At 50.6% G+C, this 21,647-nt stretch overlaps 1 protein-coding gene across 6 annotated transcripts; it reads right to left on the bottom strand.

The window, feature by feature from the left end:
* On the bottom strand, positions 579-15,682 carry WDR13 (WD repeat domain 13). Of its 6 annotated transcripts, none has more exons than XM_021080037.1 (10): positions 15,605-15,682; positions 7,156-7,235; positions 6,226-6,466; positions 4,835-4,944; positions 4,586-4,716; positions 3,423-3,730; positions 2,625-2,805; positions 2,380-2,521; positions 1,269-1,387; positions 579-850 (listed from the first exon to the last, which is right to left on the bottom strand). In XM_021080037.1, the coding sequence occupies exons 1-10, from the start codon at positions 15,641-15,643 to the stop codon at positions 666-668; spliced, it is 1,536 nt and encodes a 511-aa protein (XP_020935696.1). In that variant the 5' UTR covers positions 15,644-15,682; the 3' UTR covers positions 579-665. The 6 variants fall into 6 exon arrangements, with proteins under 6 accessions (XP_020935696.1, XP_020935695.1, XP_020935699.1 ...); XM_021080036.1 differs by lacking the exon at positions 15,605-15,682 and adding an exon at positions 7,584-7,740; XM_021080040.1 differs by lacking the exon at positions 15,605-15,682 and adding an exon at positions 7,584-7,716 and having other exon boundaries at positions 6,226-6,845.

Here is a 21,647-nt window from a genome sequence, read left to right as displayed (position 1 = left end):
TTGACCTCTACAACAGTCCTTCTGGCGCATTCTAGCCTCAGGGCCTTTGCACTGCCTTTACTCTGCCTATAACATTCTTCTCCCTCACACATCATGGCTCCCTCTCACGTCATTCATCTTTAAATTTCACAGTCAGGAACCTCTTTCGTGGTCACATCAAAAAAACAACACAACCTCCCCGCTGCCACCCGCCACCACCCCACCTCTGGAAACTCTATCCCCTGTCCCCACTTTTTCTTCCCAACACTCAACTTTTGCTGACCTATTATCTATTTTTATCTATTCTTTACCTGCCCGCACCGGAATATAAGCGCCATGAGGGTAGTGGTTCCTGTCAGTTTAGGTCATAACTAGACCCTCAGTTCCTGGCACATAGTAGGTGTTTGATAATGTCTGTCCAGTGTGTGGCTGTGGAAAACACTTGAAGTGGTGCCTCTGACAGGGCCGGCCGACCTTCCTAAATGGGTGTTGAATGAATGAATCAATCAATGCATGAAGGCGTGAATGAGGAGGTGAACCCCGTCGCATCTTGGGGCCTAAGAGCTGCCCTCTCCCCCCGCAGATCTGGGAGCCAGCCATCGGCACGACCACGGGTACTTTATTTACAAACACAACTGGGGCAGAAGGCCGGTGGGAAGGTGGGACAGTGGCAGGGCTGACATCTCCTACTTCTGCTCCCGCCTCCAGACGATGACCATGCCGCTGGCGTCACTGGAGGCCAGCAGGCTCTCGTCGCAGTTGAAGCTGACGTCCAGCACGGGCGCGCTGTGGCCCTGCAGCTTGTTGACGGCGGCCTTGGCTGCTCGCTCCACGTCAAAGAAATGCACGCACATGTCCTCGCTGCCTGTCACTGCGCAGGGGAGAGGAGAGGCCCTCAGGAGGCATCGCAGGGGGCCACTGGGTGCTCTGCGTGTGACGCCTCTGGGGTGTCTGAGGTATTGCAGGGTTTCGGTCCAAGGCGTGAGGTCCTGTGGCTGGGGGCTTGGGGGTGGACCGTCCCTAGATGGGAGGTCGCCTAGCTGTTTTGGCTCTGTGTTCAGAAGGTCTCTGAGCTCTCTGTGGTTGGTGGGAGGGGCTCCTGTGTCTTAGGTTGGGAGGTTTCTGCCTGTTTGGGGGTCTACGTTTAGTGTGAGGTTGCTGGGACACGAGGACTCGAGGAGCAGGAGGTCAGGGCATCAGGGTGTCATGATATCTGAGCCAGATCAGCACCAGCCTTGGTCCCTGCCTCTCCCCAGCCACCTAGACCCCCCTGCCCCCATGGCACTCACCCACACAGGCCCCTTGGCGGAAGGACATGAGAGGGCAGAAGATGCTGCGTACGGGGTGCGAGCTCTGCTCAATGGGGAAGCTCCTCTTCAGCTGCAGGGTCCCCTCATTGTCCACCACCCTGAGAGGAGGAGGAGAGTGGGTCAGGGGGCAGCCTCAGCCAGTCTATGTCCCCACCCCTGCACCTAAGGTCTTTTCAAGGTTCATGATTTTTTTTTTCTCTTTAGGGCTGCACTGGAGGCATATGGAAGCTCCCAGGGTAGGGGTCAAATCGGAGCTATAGCCACAGTCATGCAGGATCCGAGGCTTGTCTGTAACCTACACCATAGCTCACAGCAACGCCAGATCCTTAACCCACTGATCAAGGCCAGGGATCGAACCCACATCCTCGTGGATACTAGTCAGATTCTTTTCCGCTGCGCCACAATGGGAACTGCCAAACCCCTCACTTTTTTTTTTTTTTTTTGCTTTTTAGGGCCACACCCACGCCATATAGAGGTTCCCAGGCTAGGGGTCTAATTGGAACTACAGCTGCCGGCCTACACCACAGTTACAGCAATGCAGGACCTGAGCCGCATCTGTAACCTACACCACAAGTCATGGCAATGCCAAATCCTTAACCCACTGAGCGAGGCCAGGGATCGAACCCGAAACCTCAGGGTTACTAGTTGGATTTCTTTCCACTGTGCCACAATGGGAACTCTGCAAACCCCTCACTTAAAAAATAAATAAATAAAAAAGGAAGGAAGGAAGAAATGCAGGCCAGTGCTCTAAGGGGGCTCCAGTCTATCTTATGGCTCAGTTTGTTCATCTGTGAAATGGACACGAGAACAGCACCCACCTCATAGGGTTGCTATGAGGATTAAATGAGATGTTACGTATGCAGCAGTGCTTTGAACAGGGCCTGGCCCCCGTAACTGCTACACACATGCTAACTACTGCGATTACTACTGCTCCTGCTGGTGTCACCATTATTGTGTGAGTACTATTATTAGGAGACCAGACCTCCGCTCTCAATGAAAGTAACCTCCATGGCTTAGTCTGCTGGGACCATGGGGTTTCCCATCTCAGTCTGACGGAGGTGGCAGGCCCCCTACCTCCAGGCAGACCCACCTGTAGAGCAGCAGCTTGTTGAGGCAAGCATTGATGAGCAGGGAGGGGTCCCGGGCCTCGCGGCTGACCCAGGAGCGGGCGGAGATGCTGGTCACGGGGCTGCCCTCGTGCACCACCAGACGCTTGGCTTTGGTCAGCTTCCCTGCGGCAGCAGAGGGAGGGGAGGCAGAGGTGAGCGCAGGGACTGGGCACCTGGAGGCGGCGGGGAGCTCGAGCACCTGGAGGCGGGCCGGGGGCTGGCCTACCTGTGGCCATGTCGAAGAGGAAGGAGAAAATGCTGCCACGATCATCGCCCGCCCAGAGGAGCCGGCCGGGGGCGTCAAAGGACAGAGCGAGGACGCGGCCTGTCAGCTTGCTGGAGCCGCCCTTCACCTTCTTGCCCGTGGAGATGTTCATGACGTGCACGTTGTGCTTGGCGTTCCCCACCTGTGCGTGAGACCCGCACACCATCACCCTGCTCCCAGCCAGTCCCTCCTTGAGTCTGACCACAGTGGGGCGGCTGTGGATGGGGCAGGCTGATCCCTACTGGACACTCATCACGGTGAGGCTGGGCCAGGGGACCAGAAGGTGACCCAGGCCTGTACCTCCCGAGCCAGCCCCTCTTGTGACCTGACCGGAGTAGGCGACTGCTCCCAGGAGTAAAAGGGGCCTGTCCTCCCGGTCCTTCCGGGAGGGTTTACTACACTGGGGTGGTAGTTGCTGCTGCAGCTGAAAAGAGCCCAGAGCACAGGCTCCCTTGGCCAGCTCCCCCTACCCCTCGCTGAGGGCCCGGCCAGCAGCCCCTGTAGCTGGAAAATGGTAGGATCAAGGCTGATGGGACTGTGACCCCTGATTGCCCCCCCTCCATCCCCAAGGGTCTACCACAGTGAGGCCAGGCCAGACCAGGAACTGCACCCCCCTGGTTCTGCCCTGCTGCCCTCTGAGTCTGACCAGCAGAGGGCTGAGGCCATGGACTAGAGGGGTCTCCCTCATCCTGATCCCCAAGGGGCAGCCCTCCCAGGCTCGCAGCCCGCCTTTGGTGAAGGGGCGCCCTGGGGCCTGACCACAGTGAGGTTGTTGTTGACGGGCTGGAAGGTGCAGCAGAGCAGTTCGGCCCCGTCGGGGTCAGGGATCTCCCGGATGCAGCGGCCATCCTCAGAGGCCCAGATGCGCATGGTGGCATCGAGAGAGGTGGACACGAGGATGTCATTGGAGAGGGACCAGGCGAAGTCGGAGACACCCCGCGTGTGGCCCCGCAGCACGCGGAGCACGGTGGGCGGGGCGGGCACCAGCTGGCACAGCGAGATGCTGCCATCGAGCGAGCAGCAGGCCAGGCGGTGCCGGTCGTCGTTGGCGAAGCGCACCCGTGGGACTGCAAGGCCAAGGGACCGTTTGTGAGAGCTGGCAAGGTCACCAGTGCTTTCATTTAGAGGAGGTTCTGATGTGTGCGCTTGGGGGCAGGACCCACCACACCAAGCGCAGTGGCCTCAGCAAAGGGCTTTCCTTGGCTAAGAAGGGGAGCTGGAACCCCAGATGGCCCTATGCCAAAAGCTCCCTAAATCTTGGCAGAAACCTCAGGGACTGCAAATGATTTCTGAAACGTGCAAAGGCCTCTACATCTCAGGAAGCGCTCTACAATTACCAAGGTCTTGGCGGCTTGAAAAACTCACTCTGCCTTTGCAAGGTTTTAAGCTCATCCAAGTGACTCAGGACCCCAAAAGCTTCTGCAAAGTGTTTTAATTTTTTTTTTTTTTTTTTTTTTTTGCTTTTTAGGGCTGCACCTGCAGCATATGAAAGTCCCCAGGCTAGGGGTCCAATCAGAATGACAGCTGCCGGCCTACACCACAGCTGTAGCAATGCAGGATCCAAGCTGCGTCTTCGACCTACACCACAGCTCATGGCAACGCTGGATCCTTAGCCCACTGAGCGAGGCCAGGGATCAAACCTGCATCCTCATGAATACTAGTCAGGTTCGTTAAACACGGAGCCACGAAGGGAACTCCCAAAGTGCTCTTTTTAAGCTGCTGAGCCCTCTATGGTAGACAAAGTAGCCTAGACTTTGCAGATCACGCTGCAGGGGGCTTTTAGGTTTACGATAGGTTTGATGAATGGCAATTCCTCCATCGGAGATGGGCCCGAGATGCTGCATTCCAGAAAAGGATGCACCAGGTGGCTATCTGCGTATGGGCAGATGTGTGGTGAGGGGACCTGCCACCCACTGGCTCACCTGCCTCATCCACGTGTTGGTCAAAAACATGGTACATGCCCGCAAAGGCATAGTTCTCGCTCAGCGATGTGTCCCCGGCCATGGCTCGACTTGCTTCTGCCGCTGACGTGGGCACCACGCTGCCGGGGGGCCTAGGCCCCAAGAAGAGGGAGGGATGAGAGGAGGGAGGAACTAGCATTTGGCCTGCCGTTGCACTGTGGCCCCTCTCCTCCTCACAAACCCCCGCCCTCCGCTGCCCCTGGTGCCCACCTGTCCTCATAGACAGCACGGTTCATCTGTGCTTGCAGCTGGTAGGAGCCGCGGCTGACAGAACGGCGGTGCCCACGGGCCCCCAGAGCCCGAGGATCATCCTCGAAGTCCTGCAAACACAGAGGGTCAGGGAGGGCACACCTGGGAGACAGCCCTCAAGAACGGATGAGGTCTGGTGTCTTCAAAACACACCCAGAACCAGATCCCTCCTCACCCCTTCCACCGCCACCACCATTGCCTGGACTACTTTGGCGGCCTCTGTACTAGTTCCCCTGCTCTCACCCTTGCCCTGCTCAGGAAATACTCGACAAACATTCTTTGCACAAAAAGCGAACACTTTTCCCCCAGAAAACCACTCGGCTTGGTCTCTTGCCTCATTCACGTCTCAGCTCAAGTGTCACCTCAGAGAGGCCCTTCCTGATCATCCCATCAAAAACAGCTTCCCAGGGAGTTCCCGTTGTGGCGCGGTGGCTAACAAATCCGACTAGGAACCATGAGGTTGTGGGTTCGATCCCTGGCCTTGCTTGGTGGGTTAAGGATCCAGCGTTGCTGTGAGCTGTGGGGTAGGTTGCAAAGGTGGCTCTGGCGTAGGCCGGTGGCTACAGCTCCAATTAGACCCCTAGCCTGGGAACTTCCATATGCTGCGGGAAGCGGCCCTAGAAAAGGCAAAAAGACAAAATAAATAAATAAATAAATAAGCTTCCTGGAGTTCCCATCATGGCTTAGCGGTAATGAACCTAACTAGTATCCATGAGGAGGCAGGTTCCATCCCTGACCTCACTCAGTGGGTTAAGGAGTCGGCGTTGTTAGAACTGTGGTGTAGGTCACCGATGCAGCTCAGATCCCGAGTTGCTGTGGTTGTGGTGTAGGCTGGCAGCTGTAGCTGTAGCTCTGATTCGACCCCTACCCTAGGAACTTCCATATGCTGCTGCAGGTGCGGCCCTGAAAAAGCAATGCTAGAGCTGTGGCATGGGCCGAAACTGCAGCGTGGGTTCAATCCCTGGCCAGAGAAGTTCCACAGACTGCGGGTGCAGCCAAAAAAAAAAAAAAAAATTAGCTTCCCTCTGTCCCCCACACCAGTCTTGCTTCACCCCCAAATCTGCTTTATTTTTCCACGGTTAGCACTTCTCACTACAAACCATGGTAGTTATTGTTTATCTGGTTTGCTATGTTTATTGACCTATTTATCTTGCTTATTGCCTGCTGATCAACCTGTTATCTTGTTTATTGTCCGTTTGTTGATTTATCTCATACATTGTCTCTTTCTACCCTCTGCTCATCCCAAGAGCCTGGAACAGTGCCTGGCACATAGCGGGTGCTTGACAAGTCTGTTGAGTTAATATACAGGGAGGCAGGTGATACGCATGGCAGGTGGCTGGGGAGGAGCTCACCTCCATGCGGTCAAGGGTAGTGCGGCTGCTGCGGACGATGCTGTTGCTATAGGCACGAGCACTGCCTGGCTCGGAGAGGGGCCCGTAGCGCTGGCCCAGCAGCTGCCCACGCAGCCTCAGGTACTGCCGACGCAATGCTGGAGGGTGCCCAGCCTTGGCATTCTCCCGCAGTAGCTGGCTGCGCCGCCGGATATACTGCGTCCGAAACTGTGGAAACGTTGGTGTGCGGTATGCGTTGTATCTACGATGGCAGGAGGCAAGGCGGGTAGCAGGCACAGGACAGAGGGAATCAATCAGCTCAGGGGATGGGGAAGGAAGAATGAGGTTTGTGGCAGTGAGGGGTCAGGATGGCAAATGATCAGCAGTGGTGATGGGTTCCTCTGGTGCTGTGATGAAGGCGAGTCACAGTAACAATGGACAGGGCAATGAGGTCAGTGTGGGCACAATGGAGGTTGTCCGCAGCTCTGCTGGAGACTGGCATGGGATATGGGTTGACTGAGTTAGGGTAGACAATAGGTGCCACGCTGACATGGTGATGGAGATTACTATGGGGCAATGGTGGGGATCAGTATGGGATGGCGATTGGGTCAGAATGGGGAAGTGATGTTGGTAAGAGAAGTCTGGGGGCAAAAGTGGGGAATAGGATGTCACTAGCCTGGGATCCATCACCCCCTCCCAAAGGCTCTAATAACACAGACGCTTTGCGCATGCCCCACCTGTGACTGTATTTTCCTAACATGCTCTTTAACGACCCTCTATGGCCAATCCTCCTCACTGCGGGCAAGCCCCCACGCCATGCTACTGCGCATGCTCACCTCCAGCAGGCCCACTCAGCAGCACAAGGCAAGGTCTCCGCCCAGCCTCATTTAACGCCATTGCGCATGCACCACAGTAACTTCCGCTCCCACGAGGTCCGACCCCCCGCCTCACCTCGCATCTACTGCTAAAACCTGCTGCCACACCGCGGCCATTCCCCGGCCTCCTCTTCCGGCGTGTCCGCCCGCGGGAGCCTGCAGGACAAGGGCCTGGAAAGTCAGCGTCTCAAGTGAAGAGATCTAGTTCCGCCCCTTCCGCCAGGCGATCGTTGCCTTAGACACCGAGTCCCTCCAGGCCAGGACGTCGCGAAATCCCACCCGGTTATTAGCATGGTCATCACCCTAGTCCTGCCCTTCCCGGGCAGTGCCCTGATGACGCACAAAGGCAACTCAGACCTGGCCCCGCCCCTCCCCGATCACCATAGCAACGCCCCTCCTCCCCACCGCCTAGCTATACTCGCTGGCTTCCCCACCCCTCCTGCCACCACCGCCCCCCGCCTTCCCTTCTCGGGTCCAAGATTAGGACCCGGGATCAGGGACCACCTCCGGGGCTGCCTCCGGCTCTTGAGGCTCCCGGGGCGGCCCTGAGACCAGTGTCACCCTTCTCTCCTCTCTCTCCCTCTCTCTCCCAGGCTCCAGGCAAGATGGCCGCCTACTGCCAGGGAGAATGCTGAGTTCAGAGCAAATCGATAGGAATCCTCCCCAGGGCGTGGGAGCATCACGCAGGCGCATTAAGGGACAATAGCTTCTGGCACCAGGATGAAGGCTCCACCCTTTTAAAGTATATCCACCTTTAGTCCCTAGTGGCATTTTTTTGTGTACACTAGAACAATGTCCAGGGGCCACAGGGACAGGCGCGAGTATGTGAATCACTCACTAAAAATCAGAAATAGTACTTTCAAGAAAAAGAAACACGACTTTCTTTTGAAAGAGTGGTATAAGCTGCTTTTTAGCCACACAATCTTGACTAAGCAAGATTTGAAGTGCACAATAAAAAATAATCACACATGCAAGGCCCCTAGAAAGTTTTCCAGCAGTTCCTGTTGCATATCAGTGGTTAACAAACCCGACTAAGCTACATGAGGATGGGGGTTTGATCCCTAGTCTCGTTCAGTGGGTTGAGGATCCAGCAGTGCCAGGAGCTGTGGCGTAGGTTGCAGACGCCACTCAGATCTGGTGTGGCTGTGGCTGTGGCTGTGGCTGTGGCGTAGGCCAGAGGCTATGGCTCTGATTCAACCCCTAGCCTGGGAATCCCCATATGCCTGGGGTGCAGCCCTAAAAAGAAAAAAAAAATCCAGTTCTTAGGTGACTGATGGGCCTTTCAGACACCCCTGAAATGAGGAGTCCTTTCTGTGTTGGGGTGGGGGCAGTGGGCTTGGATTCTTCCAGGAAACTTAGTGTGAGTCTCTGAAGGCAGAAGACATAATTAGGCACAACAAGCTTTGAGGTTTGGATTCCAAGAGGCTATCTGAATCATCCTTACTTTGACTCCAAAAGGAAGCTGCATCTCTAGTCATCTTAAAGTGATCAGAATATACAATGTATGAAGCTGAAATATAATGTTTAGTAGTCTCCTGTTGGATCTTAACATCAACTGACACAGTTCTCACAAATATTGTTCAGATGATTGTATCTGCTATAGAATGTGTTAATTTTTCACACTGTTTTTTATAACAAACAGTAATTTTTTGGTCACACCCATGGCCTGCAGAAGTTCCCCGGTCAGGAATTGAACCCACGCCATAGCTGTAACCAGAACCACAGCCATGGCAATGCTGGATCCTTAACCTACTAAGCCACAAGGGAACTCTGAGAAATATTTTTTAAAAGCCACCTAACATGAGACACAGCCAAAAATATATTGCCCTTTGTGTTCTAACAAAAGTAGACCACACTGTATTGTACTAATTTAGTACCTCCCTCCTCCATGTAACTAAGCTACAGGTGTCTTTTCAGGATATTGAACACCTTTTTGTTTCATAATTGCTAAGGAATAAACTATTTCACTGAACAAACATGTAACCACTAACATTTATTGGACAATGTGTTGGATATTGTTCAAAGTGATTTACATGTATTAATTTAATCCTAATAACTGAATGTCGTGGGTCCGTCCCATTACTATCCTCATTTTATGGATGAGGAAGTCCGAAGCCCAGAAAGTCCATGGATAACGCTTTGTTCAACTGGACCCCCATTTGTGACCAGCATTGGTTTTACAGTTGGCTCTTGTAAACACAGGTTTGAACTATGCAAGTCCATTTATACACAGGGTTTTTTTTCAATAAAAATTACAGCACTACACCATCCACGGTTGACTGAATCCACAGATGCATAATCATGGATATAGAGAACCAACTACGGGATTTGAGCATCTGTGGGTTTTGGTATCCACAGCAGGTCCTGGAGCCAATCCTCCACAGACAGCAATGAACAACTTTTTTTTTTTTTTGCCATAAAGGATGATGCAATCAACATCTATCTGGCTCACCCTGACACTCCCTAGTCAGAACCCCACCCCTTCATCCTACCATTCAGCTTCCAAAGAAACCTGGTGGGAACAAGTCACAGGAACGTCAAGGACACCAGGAAGATTTGTCTCACTGCCAGAATTAATTTTTTGTTCTTGTTATTTTAAAAATATTCATGTTAAGGAGTTCCCGTTGTGGCACAGTGGTTAACGAATCCGACTAGGAACCATGAGGTTGTGGGTTCGATCCCTGGCCTTGCTCAGTGGGTTAAGGATCTGGCATTGCCATGAGCTATGGTGTGGGTCACAGACGTGGCTTGCATCCCGCATTGCTGTGGCTCTGGCATAGGCTGGCAGCAACAGCTCCGATTCGACCCCTAGCCTGGGAACCTCCATATGCCCTGAGTGCGGCCATAGAAAAGACAAAAAAATGTATGAATTACCTATTAATGTGTATAAAGTGTTCATAATGACACCTGTTGCGAGACCATTTGCTGTCATTCCAGGAAACAGTACTTTTCAGAAGGCAGTATAATTTGGCCACTACCACAGGCTCTGACAACTTATGTGGTATTTGTAAATCTTAGACTAGCATCTGGATCACAGAAGATTATCTACTAAATGTTGACTACTGGTAGTTGTTTTAGTCTTTTATCTTTATTTTTTTAGGGCCGCACCCACAGCACATGAAAGTTTCCAGGCTAGGGGTCGAATCGGAGCTGTAGCTGCCAGCCTACACCACGGCCACAGCAATGCCAGATCCGAGCCTCGTCTTTGACCTACATCACAGCTCACGGCAATGCTGGATCCTTAACCCATCGAGCAAGGCCAGGGATCAAACCCGCAGCCTCATGGATACTAGTCGGGTTATTAACCGCTGAGCCACGATGGGAACTCCATGTTAGTTGCTTTAAAAGCTTTTCCCGGAGTTCCCGTCGTGGCGCAGTGGTTGACGAATCCGACTAGGAACCATGAGGTTGCGGGTTCGGTCCCTGCCCTTGCTCAGTGGGTTGACGATCCGGCGTTGCCGTGAGCTGTGGTGTAGGTTGCAGACGCGGCTCGGATCCTGCGTTGCTGTGGCTCTGGCGTAGGCCGGTGGCTACAGCTCCGATTCAACCCCTAGCCTGGGAACCTCCATATGCTGCGGGAGCGGCCCAGGAAATAGCAACAACAACAAAAGACAAAAAGACAAAAGACAAAAAAAAAAAAAAAATCTTTTCCGGAGTTCCCGTCATGGCACAGTGGTTAACAAATCCGACTAGGAACCATGAGGTTTCGGATTCGATCCCTGGCCTTGCTCAGTGGGTTAACAATCTGGCATTGCCGTGAGCTGTGGTGGAGGTTGCAGACACGGCTCGGATCCCCCGTTGCTGTGGCTCTGGCGTAGGCCGGTGGCTACAGCTCCGATTAGACCCCTAGCCTGGGAACTCCATATGCCGTGAGAGCGGCCCAATAAATGGCAAAAAAAACAAACAAAAAAAATAATAAAAGCTTTTCCCAGTAACAGATCCATCTGCCACAGGTAAATCTGGTGCAGAAATAATGTGAATTAGAATGACCACAGCCACCCCCTTACATTTTTGTGCTTTGTATTTTTTCAACTTTCATTTTTAAACATTTACACACTCTCAGAGTTCCCGTTGTGCCGCAGCGGTTAATGAATCCAACTAGGAACCATGAGGTTGCAAGTTCGATACCTGGCCTCGCTCAGTGGGTGAAGGATCTGGCATTGCTGTGAGCTGTGGTGTAGGTGGCAGACGAGGCTCGGATCCCACATTGCTGTGGCTGTGGTGTAGGCCAGTGGCTACAGCTCCAATTAGACCCCTAGCCTGGGAACCTCCATATGCTGCAGGTGCAGCCCTAGAAAAGGTTAAAAAAAATAGAAAAGAAAATTTACACACTCTTATTGGATTAAAAATGGGTTTTAAACAATAAGCTGATGACAGAAGGCACTTTCAGTTTTTTGGGAGCTTGGAGAGAAAGGGGCAGAATTTATGTGTGTGTGAATGGCAGGTCAGAGGGGGTCTCAGGCCTGGGAGTATCAGGTCACCAGAAGCAGCTCCTGGAGGTTTTGAGTGACCTTGGTTACAATCATCTAAAAAAGCTCAAGTCCATGAAGAATCACAAGTCCTACCCACTCTAATATACTGGGGCTATGTTACTGTCAGAGTGCTGGTTGAGGGTGCCGAATGAACAAACAAAAACAGATTAGGACAGAAAAGGCAGGTAAGCCAGAGCTGTTTAAAGACAATGCCACAGAGTTCCTGTTGTGGTGCAGCAAAAACATAGCTGACTAGCATCCATAAGGATGTGGGTTCGATCCCTGGCCTCGCTCAGTGGGTTGAGGATCCGGCGTTGCCGTGAGCTGTGTGTAGGTTGCAGATGCGGATCGGACCTGGTGTTGCTGTGGTTGTGGTGTAAGCTGGTGGCTACAGCTCCAATTAGACCCCTAGCCTGGGAACCTCCATATGCCAAGGGTGCGGCCCTAGAAAAGACAAAAAGCAAAAAAATAAAAAATAAAAATAAAAAATAAGATAAAATAGAAACCAGATCCTGCACTTGGGAAAAGCCTCTCAGACCACTTGAGCAACCTCCAGCCAGCTGCAATAGCAAGCCAAGCTTCCAATATTTATCAAGCCCCTACTAGGTGCAAGGCACTGGAGAAACAGCAGTAACTCAGATAAACGGTCCCTGCTTTCATGGACTTGCCATTCTAGTTGTAAAGGTAAGTGATAAATAAAATATTTATTTATTTACTTACTTAGTCTTTTCGTCTTTTTAGGGCCACACCAGTGGCATATGGAGGTTCCCAGACTAGAGGTCTAATCGGAGCTGTAGCCGCCGGCCTACACCAGAGCCACAGCAACACCAGATCTAGCTGCATCTGTGACCTCCACCACAGCTCACGGCAACGCCAGATCCTTAACCTGCTGAGCAAGGCCAGGGATCAAACCCACAACCTCATGGTTCCTAGTCGGATTCGTTTCCGCTACTCTGCGATGGCAACTCCAAGATCATTTTTTAAATTGGTATTTACTATCACTAAAATAGTATTTTGGTTGGCGTTGAAAGCAGTGGGGGGAGAGGGGGAGGGATGAAAAATAAATTTAAGCTGGAACCTGAATGAAAAGGAGCCAGATACACAAAGCTCCGGACACTGAATGTGTGGATAAGGCCAGTGAGGGCAGGCAGTGACTGATTCAGAGGAGAAATCACTTCACAGGGTCAGAACTGAAGTCACTCTTAAGATCTCAATCCCATTTACCCAGTGAATGATTCAGTGCCAGACTGGGGGCCTGAGCAAGACCAGACCTTGGGTTTGGTACTTCAGTCCCAGGTGGTACAGCTACATGAGCACAGCCCTCGATTCTTCCTGCTTTTTCTTGCTAATCCACTGAACCTGTATCTGGTTGCTTTTCTTTTTTCTTTTTTGTCTTTTTAGGGCCACACCCACAGCATATGGAGGTTCCCAGGCCAGGGGTCAAATGGGAGCTGCAGCCACTTGCCTACACCACAGCCATAGCAACACCAGATCTGAGCCACGTTTGCAACCTACACCACAGCTCACAGCAATGCCAGATCCTTAACCCACCGAGTGAGGCCAGGGATCAAACCTGCATCCTCATGGATACCAGTCAGATTTGTTTCCACTGACCCCGGACCGGAACTCCTCTGGTTGCTTTTCAAATGTTAAGCCATCCTTGCTTTCCTGGGATAAGTCTCACCTGGATTTGGTGACAGCCTGCATTTACCAAACACTTACTATAGCGTTCTTACAGAACTGTCACAACAGCCCTAATGAGATAGTGGGACATTTAGCCCCACTTTGGAGATGAGAAAAGTGAACCCTGGAGGGATTTACTGCCCATGGCCACAGATGTAGAAAATATTAAAACTAGCATTTGGGGAATTCCCATTGTGACTCAGTGGGTTACAAACTCAACTACTATCCATGAGGATGCAGGTTGGATCCCTGGCCTCGCTCAGTGGGTTAAGGATCCAGCATTGCTGTGAGCTGTGGTGTAGGTCGCAGATGCAGCTCTCACTTGACCCCTAGCCTGGGAACTTCCATATGCTGTGGGTGTGGCCTTAAAATGACAAAAATAAATATTAAAAAATAAATAAAACCAGCATCTGGAACCCGGCAGGAAGTAGAACCAGACTAAGTTTCTCATCCTGGATACCAGAAAGCACCACCACTCTCTGGTAACAAGCCAACAGTGTTGATGACAATACCCCATCCCTCTGTCACCTCTCTGTACATCCCTTTAGTCAAATCCCAAAGCAACTTCCACTCCTGTCTTTCAACCTCCTGCACTGGTAGATCTGCCCTGAAATCTACAACAACTCCCAGTTGGGTGAGAAGCCGACCTCTTAGGCTTCCCCTCCAACTCTGTCCCCTGTTACTCTATCCGGTTATGTTCCAGTCATACTGACTTTCTTGCACATCCTTTTAAGATTGCACAGGCGGGGAGTTCCCATCGTGCAGTGGAAACAAATCTGACTAGCATCCATGAGTACGTGGGTTCGACCCCTGGCCTCACTCAGTGAGTCAAGGATCTGGCAATGCCGTGGGCTGTGGTGTAGGTTGCGGACGCGGCTCGGATCCGGAGATGCTGTGGCTGTGGTGTAGGCCAGTAGCTACAGCTCCCATGTGACCCCTAGTCTGGGAACTTCCATACGCCTAGGGTGTGGCCCTAAAAAAAAAAAAAAAAAAAAAAAAAAAGACAAAGATTGCACAGGACTTCCCTGGAGGCACAAAGGGTCCAGTGTAGTCACTTGGGTTGCTGCTGTGGTGTGGGTTTGAATCCCTGACCCGGGAACTTCTGCATGCCATGGGCACAGCTAAAAAAAAAAAAAAAAAAAAGAGACTGCACAAACTGTTCCATTCCTGAGATCTGGGAAACTGTCTTCTGTGCACACAACACTTTTACTCATCCTACAGTAATAGTACTGAAATGAGCACCTTGTCCCAGGCACTGCTTGAGGTATTTCACATAGAAAACCTTTTTTTGTTTTTTTTTTTTTTTTTTTTTTTGGCCATGCCCACAGCATGCTGAAGTTCCTGGGTCAGGGATCCAACCCACACCACAGCAGTGACAACGTTGTTGTATCTTTAACTTGATGAGCCATGAGGGAACTCCAAAAAAAGACCTTTAATACTCAGGACAACCCTATGAAGTTGGTACTATTATTAGCCCATGTCACAGATTGGGAGATGGAGGCAAAGACATGAAATAACCTGTTCAAGGCTACACAGCCAGTGAGTGATGGAGTTGGATCAACCCAGGCCACCTGGCTCCAGAATCCTTACTCTTTAACCACTGCACTATTTAACGCCAATTCCCAAAGTGCTTCGCGTGAGGTCCTCCTGTGTGGATTCATAACAATCTCTCTCTCATCCCACCCCCTTTGTTTGATCTGTCAGCAAATCCCGTCAGTTCCCCCTTCAGAACTTACCCAGAATCCAACCTCTCCTCTCCATGTCCCCTGCTGCCACCACCCTTGCTGGCCTCCTCACTGCTTCTGCCCTTGTCCCCTCCCTGTCTGTCCTCACAGCAGCCAGAGGGTCCTGTTGCAACCCAAGTCAGCCCCCGGCCCTTCTCTACTTAGACCCCTGCTCCATCTCAAGAAAAAGCCAAAGTCCTCCCTATAGCTGGCAAGGCCCTACAGGACCAGGCCCTGTTACCTCTCTGACCTCATCTCCTGCCACCAGCCCCCTCGCTCACTCTGCTCCCACTGCACCGACCTTCTTATTGTTCTTCACACACACAACCACAGGGCCTTTGCACTTGCTTGCTTTTCCTTCTGCCTGTAATTCTCCTCTTCCAGATGTCAAGGCAAGGCAAGGTTGAGAGATTTGGCTGGTAAAGAAATGTGTCCTCATTTGATTCAGATATTTGCTACTTACAGAGACAGCAAGAAGAGCCACAGATGCCAGCTCGTGTTCCTCATGCCGGGTAATGGAGAAACTAAAAGGGGCCAGATGACTGCAGCACGGATGGTAGGATAGTGTATTGCCAAGAAGCTAGAAATAAGCTAGGCAGTTCTACAACCTTAAATCAGTGGAGAGAAGGAACAGAAAGCCACATACCTTACTACCAGAACCTTGGGAGATGAGAAACCGTCTCATGACAGCCTCCTTGGTAGAGAGGGAGGTGAGTGAGAAATGGCCTTGTAGCCTCTTGTGCTCCGTGTTCCGAGGATGACAGGGCGTTCTGCCAATACTCAGATCAGCTTGCCTACGTGGCCCACGCAGAGACGTGCTGGGCAACCAGAGCGCCATGGTGGAACCATGACCTTACCATTCACCCTCTAAATTCTTTTTTTCTTTTTAAGGCCCCACCTACAGCATATGAAAGTTCCCAGGCTAGGGGTCAAATGGTAGCTGCAGCCATCAGCCTGCAACACAGCCACAGACACAACAACGCCAGATCCAAGCTGGGTCTGTAACCTACACCACAGATCACAGTAACGCCAGATCCCTAACCCACGTAGCAAGGCCCGGGATCATACCCGCATCCTCTTGGATACTAGTCGGGTTCTCAACTCTCTGAGCCATGACGAGAATGCCTCTCCCTCTAATTTCAAGTCTCTGCTATAAGATCACCCCTTCTCTAACCATCTTGTGTTAAGATCCCATCACTCTCCATTCTTTTTTTTTTTTTTCTTTTTAGAGCCGCACTTTGGGAATATAGTAAGTTCCCAGGCTAGGGGTCAAATCGAAGCTGCAGCTGCAGGCCACAGCCACAGCCACAGCCATGCGGGATCCAAGCCACATCTGCAACTTACACCACAGCTCACGGCAACGCCGGATCCTTAACCCATTGAGACCAGGGGTGGAACCCGAATCCTCATGGATACTAGTCGGGCTCATTACCACTGAGCCACATGGAAACTTCCACTTGCCACTTTCTTACATTATGCAACATACTCATTTATTACTTTATCATCTGTAGACTCCCAATATGTGATTCCTGAGCAAGTAACTTATCATATCCATTGCTGTGTTCCTACTATTACTATCTGGCGTACATAAGAAACGCTTGCTAATATTTATTGACTACACACAACTAACTACCAGATGCTGTTCTCGGTGTTTCCCAGGTCTTAACTCATTTAATGGGTATTATCTCCATTTTACCCCCAAGGAGACAGGTTTCTAAAAGGAACTGGGTTTCAAGGGAAGGAAAGCAGGACCTCTGGTGCTGAGCAAAGGAACAGCGGGCCTGGAAAAGCCAGAGGGGTCCTCACGGCTGTGACTGGGGAAGGGAAGAAAGGGATTCTAAGACCAGTATCTGGAAAATAGTAACAAATGTAAGATGGCAAGAAAGAGAAGCTAGCATTTCAGTTTCTTGAGGCCCCTGGAAGAGAAATGCCTGCAACTATACAAAAGGCTTTGGGGGAGTTCCCGTCATGGCTTGGCGGAAATAAATCTGACTAGCATCCATGAGGACGCAGGTTCCATTCCTGGCCTTGCTCAGTGGGTTTAGGATCCGGCGTTTCTGTGAGCTGTGGTGTACGCTGGTGGCTATAGCTCTGATTAGACCCCTAGCCTGGAACCTCCGCATGTCGTAGGTGCGGCCCTAAAAAGACCAAAAAGAAAAAAGAAAAAAAAGGCTTTGGGAAACAGGGAAGGCAGAAAAAAGTTGTCACCTATCCACTCCCATACCACATCTCTAACAGGTTTTTTTTCAAACTTTTTTATTATAAAATTTCAAACTTACAATAGTACTGATAAAATGAACTTCCATGTACTTATCACCTAGGTTCAAAAATTATAAACATACTGCATTTTCTAAACTGCAAGCTCCGGGATTCCCATCATGGCTCAGTGGTTAACAAATCCGACGAGGAACCATGAGGTTGTGGGTTTGATCCCTGCCCTTGCTCAGTGGGTTAAGGATCTGGCGTTGCCGTGAGCTGTGGTGTAGGTTGCAGATGCAGCTCAGATCCCCGTTGCTGTGGCTCTGGTGTAGGCCGGCGGCTACAGTTCCGATTGTACCCCTAGCCTGGGAACCTCCATATGCCGCAGGAGCGACCCAAGAAATGGCAAAAAAAAAAAAAAAAAGACAAAAAAATAATAAAAATAAAAATAAACTGCAAGCTCCATAAGCTCTTGAGTGGTTTGGGGCCAGCTATCTTTGTTAAAATAAACTAAAAATCAACACGGCATTTTTCACATTCCATTCCTTACACCTTTCTTCCACTTAGACAAGTGGATAGACTATACCCCAGTGGAAAAAAAATGTACTTCTATGAATTGCAGTCAGAAAGTTTAAAATGGAGATTGCAAGTTCACTCAGATCACTATCAAGTAGAAAGAGGAAAGAAAACTCCCTGAGTTTTCAAGGAAGCTTAAAATTGAGTTTAGAACAGTATATTAGAAACCTTTATGTGCAATTCCCGTTGTGGTGCAGTGGAAACAAATTTGACTAGTAACCATGAGGTTGCAGGTTTGATCCCTGGCCTCGCTCAGTGGGTTAACGATCCAGCATTACTGTGAGCTGTGGTGTAAGTCACAGACATGGCTCAGATCCTTCATTACTGTGGCTGTGGCATATGCCAGCAGTTGTAGCTTCGATTTGACCCTTAGCCTGGGAACCTCCATATGCCGTGGGTGCGGCCCTAAAAGGCAAGGAAAAAAAAAAAAAAAGCAAAAGAAACATTTATGCAGAACAGTGCCACAGACAGCTTTCAACAATTTAGAAGCTTTAATTTTCTTTGTGCTTTCACTGGTATGTTAAAACCCTAGTCCTAGAGACTCTAGGGAAGCTCCCCATAACCAAACACTACTATTTCTAATAGTCTATTGTATGCACGTTCACACTAAGTGAGAATAATAAAGATGGCAAGTTTCAGGTCTTGTCAACAATTTGAAAAAAACACTTTTGGCTTTTCAGATATCTGTACACTTTTTGTTTATTTGGGTTTTTTTTTTTTTTTTAGTCTTTTTGGGCTGCACTGGCAACATATGGAGGTTCCCAGGCTAGGGGCCCAATCGGAGCTGCAGCTGCCGGCCTACGCCGCAGCCACGTGGGATCCGTGCTATGTCTGTGACCTACACCACAGCTCACAGCAACGCCGGATCCTTAACCCACTGAGTGAGACCAGGGATCAAACTTGTGTCCTTATGGTTCCTAGTCGGATTCATTTCCACTGTGCCACGATGGGAACTCCTCCACAACTTATTTTAAATACCTTTTTGAAAAGTATTTCACACCCTCAAATCCAGAATGTGGGGCAAGTTGTAGGGATAGAATCACAGATCTCACCTGTTCTAAACATGTCACTCTGGAGCTCCCATTGCATCTCAGCAGGTCAAAAACTTGACATAGTATCCATGAAGATGCAGGTTTGATCCCTGGCTTCACACAGTGGGTTAAGGGTCCAGCATTGCCGTGAACCGTGGTATAGGTCGCTGATGCAGCTCAAATCTGGCGTTGCAGTGGTGTAGGCCAGCAGCTGCAGCTCTGTTTCGATCCCTAGCTTGGGAACTTCCATATGCGGTGGCTCTAAAAAGACAAGTCACCTCTAATACTTCTTTGTGAGGTGGACACTTACTCCCATTTCACTCGTTAAACCTGAGGCAGAGAAATTATGCTAGGACACAAAGGTCTGATTTCGGCCACATGGGGTGAAAGGGGCACGGCTTAGGATTTATTCTGGACCTTGAAATGGGCAGGGGGTGTTTCTAAGAGAGGTTTGTATGATTCTTCTTAGTATAGGCAAGACCTAGGGTTAGAAAAGTAGAAGTATTAGCTGGCCTGGCCTTCACGGGCCTTGGGACAAAGGTTCTCAAGGCATCTTTTTTTTTTTTTGTCTTTCTTGGGTCGCTCCCGCGGCATATGGAGGTTCCCAGGCTAAGGGTGGAATCAGAGCTACAGCTGCCGGCCAACACCAGGGCCACAATAACACAGGATCCGAGCCACGTCTGCAACCTATACCACAGCCCACGGCATCGCCAGATCCTTAACCCACTGAGCAAGGCCAGGGATTGAACCCGCAACCTCATGGTTCCTAGTCAGATTCGTTAACCACTGAGCCACAACAGGAACTCCTTCCTCTTTTTTTTTTTAAGGGCTGCACATGTGGCATATGGAAGTTCCCAGGCTAGGTTCAAGGCATTTTTGAATGCAAGTTTTTGGTCTTGGTAGGTTCTTCGGAAACATGCACGTTAATGAGATTTTGGTCAAACTGCAAAGTTTTTAGTAAGGGGTTGGAGCCTCATATCTGATTGTATTATGAACTATATAGCACCAAAGAAAACTGAATCTTCTAGGCCCCCTTCTTTAGACCAGGCCTCTCTGGGCCAGATTACTACACAAAACCTTCTCCAAAAATATTTATGGTCTTTGTTGATGTCACTTACAGAATCATTTTTTCCTTAGGCCGACCCACGACATAAGGAGTTCCTGGGCCAGGGATCAAACCTGTGCCCTGGCCCTGCAGAGATGCCACAATGGGAACTTCAAGAATCATTTTGCTGCAGGAACTTTGTGACTGAGTATGGAATCCTGCCTCAGATCATATTAGGAGACGGACCATTTTACTTCCCAAACAGTAGAGTGTGCTGGTGTGCCCCACCCCAAGCATTAAGTGGTCCTTCTGCCAGATCCCACTGCCTCAACTCTCTGAAGGCACACTACAGAATGTCTTGAGACCAAGTACCCAACTGGTAGGAAAGGAGTAGCCCCAATGCTTCTTTACCTGGTTCTAGATCAGTGGGCCTGGTAGGTCTCAGAAGTTTCTGTCTCCATCCACCTCCCAAATCAAATTCATGACCCGCTAGTGGGGGAGTGGGAAAGGGTCCTGGGGCCCAAGTAGTTAGAAGGCACAGGAGGCAGGCCACCAACACTAGAACTCTCACAATACAGGGACCCATGTAGTCCGTCAGCATGGGTGGTTGTTTTAACAGCATCATGTACTGAGTGGCTTACTCCCCACACTTCTGGAAGTTGGAGGTCCAAAAACAGGGCACCAGCATAGTTGAGCTCTCCTGAGAGCCCTTTTCCAGATCACAGAATGCCAAATGCTTGTATCCTCCCATGGTTGAGAGCAGGTTTCTTGTTTTTGCCTTTTGGGGCCTTACCCACAGCACATGGAGGTTACCACACTAGGGGTCAAACCCACACCACAGCCATAGATAGCAACACGGGATCTGAACCACGTCTGTGACCTACACCACAGCTCAAGGCAACACTGGATCCTTAACCCACTGAGCAAGGCCAGGGATTAAACCCGCATCCTCATAGATACTAAACGGATTCGTTTCAACTGTGCCACAAGAACTCAGAGCAGTTTGAAGCTTTTTTTGTCTTCTTAGGGCCGCACCTGTGGCACATGGCAGTTCCCAGGCTAGGGATCCAATTGGGAGTTGTAGCCGCCAGCCTACACCACAGCAACGTGGGATCCAAGCCACATCTGCAACCTACACCACAGCTCATGGCAACGCCAGATCCTAACCCACTGAGCGAGGCCAGGGATCAAACCCCGGTCCTCATGGATACTGGTTGGGTTCGTTAACCACTGAGCCACAAGGAGAACTCCAGAGCAAGCTTTCTTAGTCACTTTTTTTTTTTTTTTTGGTCTTTTTGCCTTTTCTAGGGCCGCTCTTGTGGCATATGCAGGTTCCCAGGCTAGGGTTAGAATCGGAGCTCTAGCCGCCGGCCTACTCGAGCCACAGCAACGCGGGATCCGAGCCGCGTCTGCAACCTACACCACAGCTCACGGCAATGCCGGATCGTTAACCCACTGAGTGAGGCCAGGGACCTAACCCGCAACCTCATGGTTCCTAGTCGGATTCATTAACGACTGTGCCACGATGAGAACTCCATAGTCACTCTTTTAAGGGTATTAATACTATGAGAGGGGGAGCCTGATCCATCCCCTCACTCAGCTTGCCTAACACCATCACAGTGGGGAGGAGACATCCCTATTTACACCCCATGACTGATTAAGGCAATTTAAGACAATCTAGGAGGAGGAGTTCCTGTCATGGCACAGTAGTTAACGAATCCGACTAGGAACCATGCGGTTGCAGGTTCAATCCCTGGCCTTGCTCAGTGGGTTAAGAATCCGGCGATGCCAGGGGCTGTGGTGTAGGTTGCAGACGTGTCTCGGATCCTGTGTTGCTG

The sequence above is a fragment of the Sus scrofa genome, chromosome X (assembly GCF_000003025.6).
Source record: "Sus scrofa isolate TJ Tabasco breed Duroc chromosome X, Sscrofa11.1, whole genome shotgun sequence".
Taxonomy (NCBI): Eukaryota; Metazoa; Chordata; class Mammalia; order Artiodactyla; family Suidae; genus Sus; species Sus scrofa.
The sequence above is the reverse complement of the archived record's forward strand: the minus strand, read 5'-3'. Positions and strand labels throughout refer to the sequence as shown.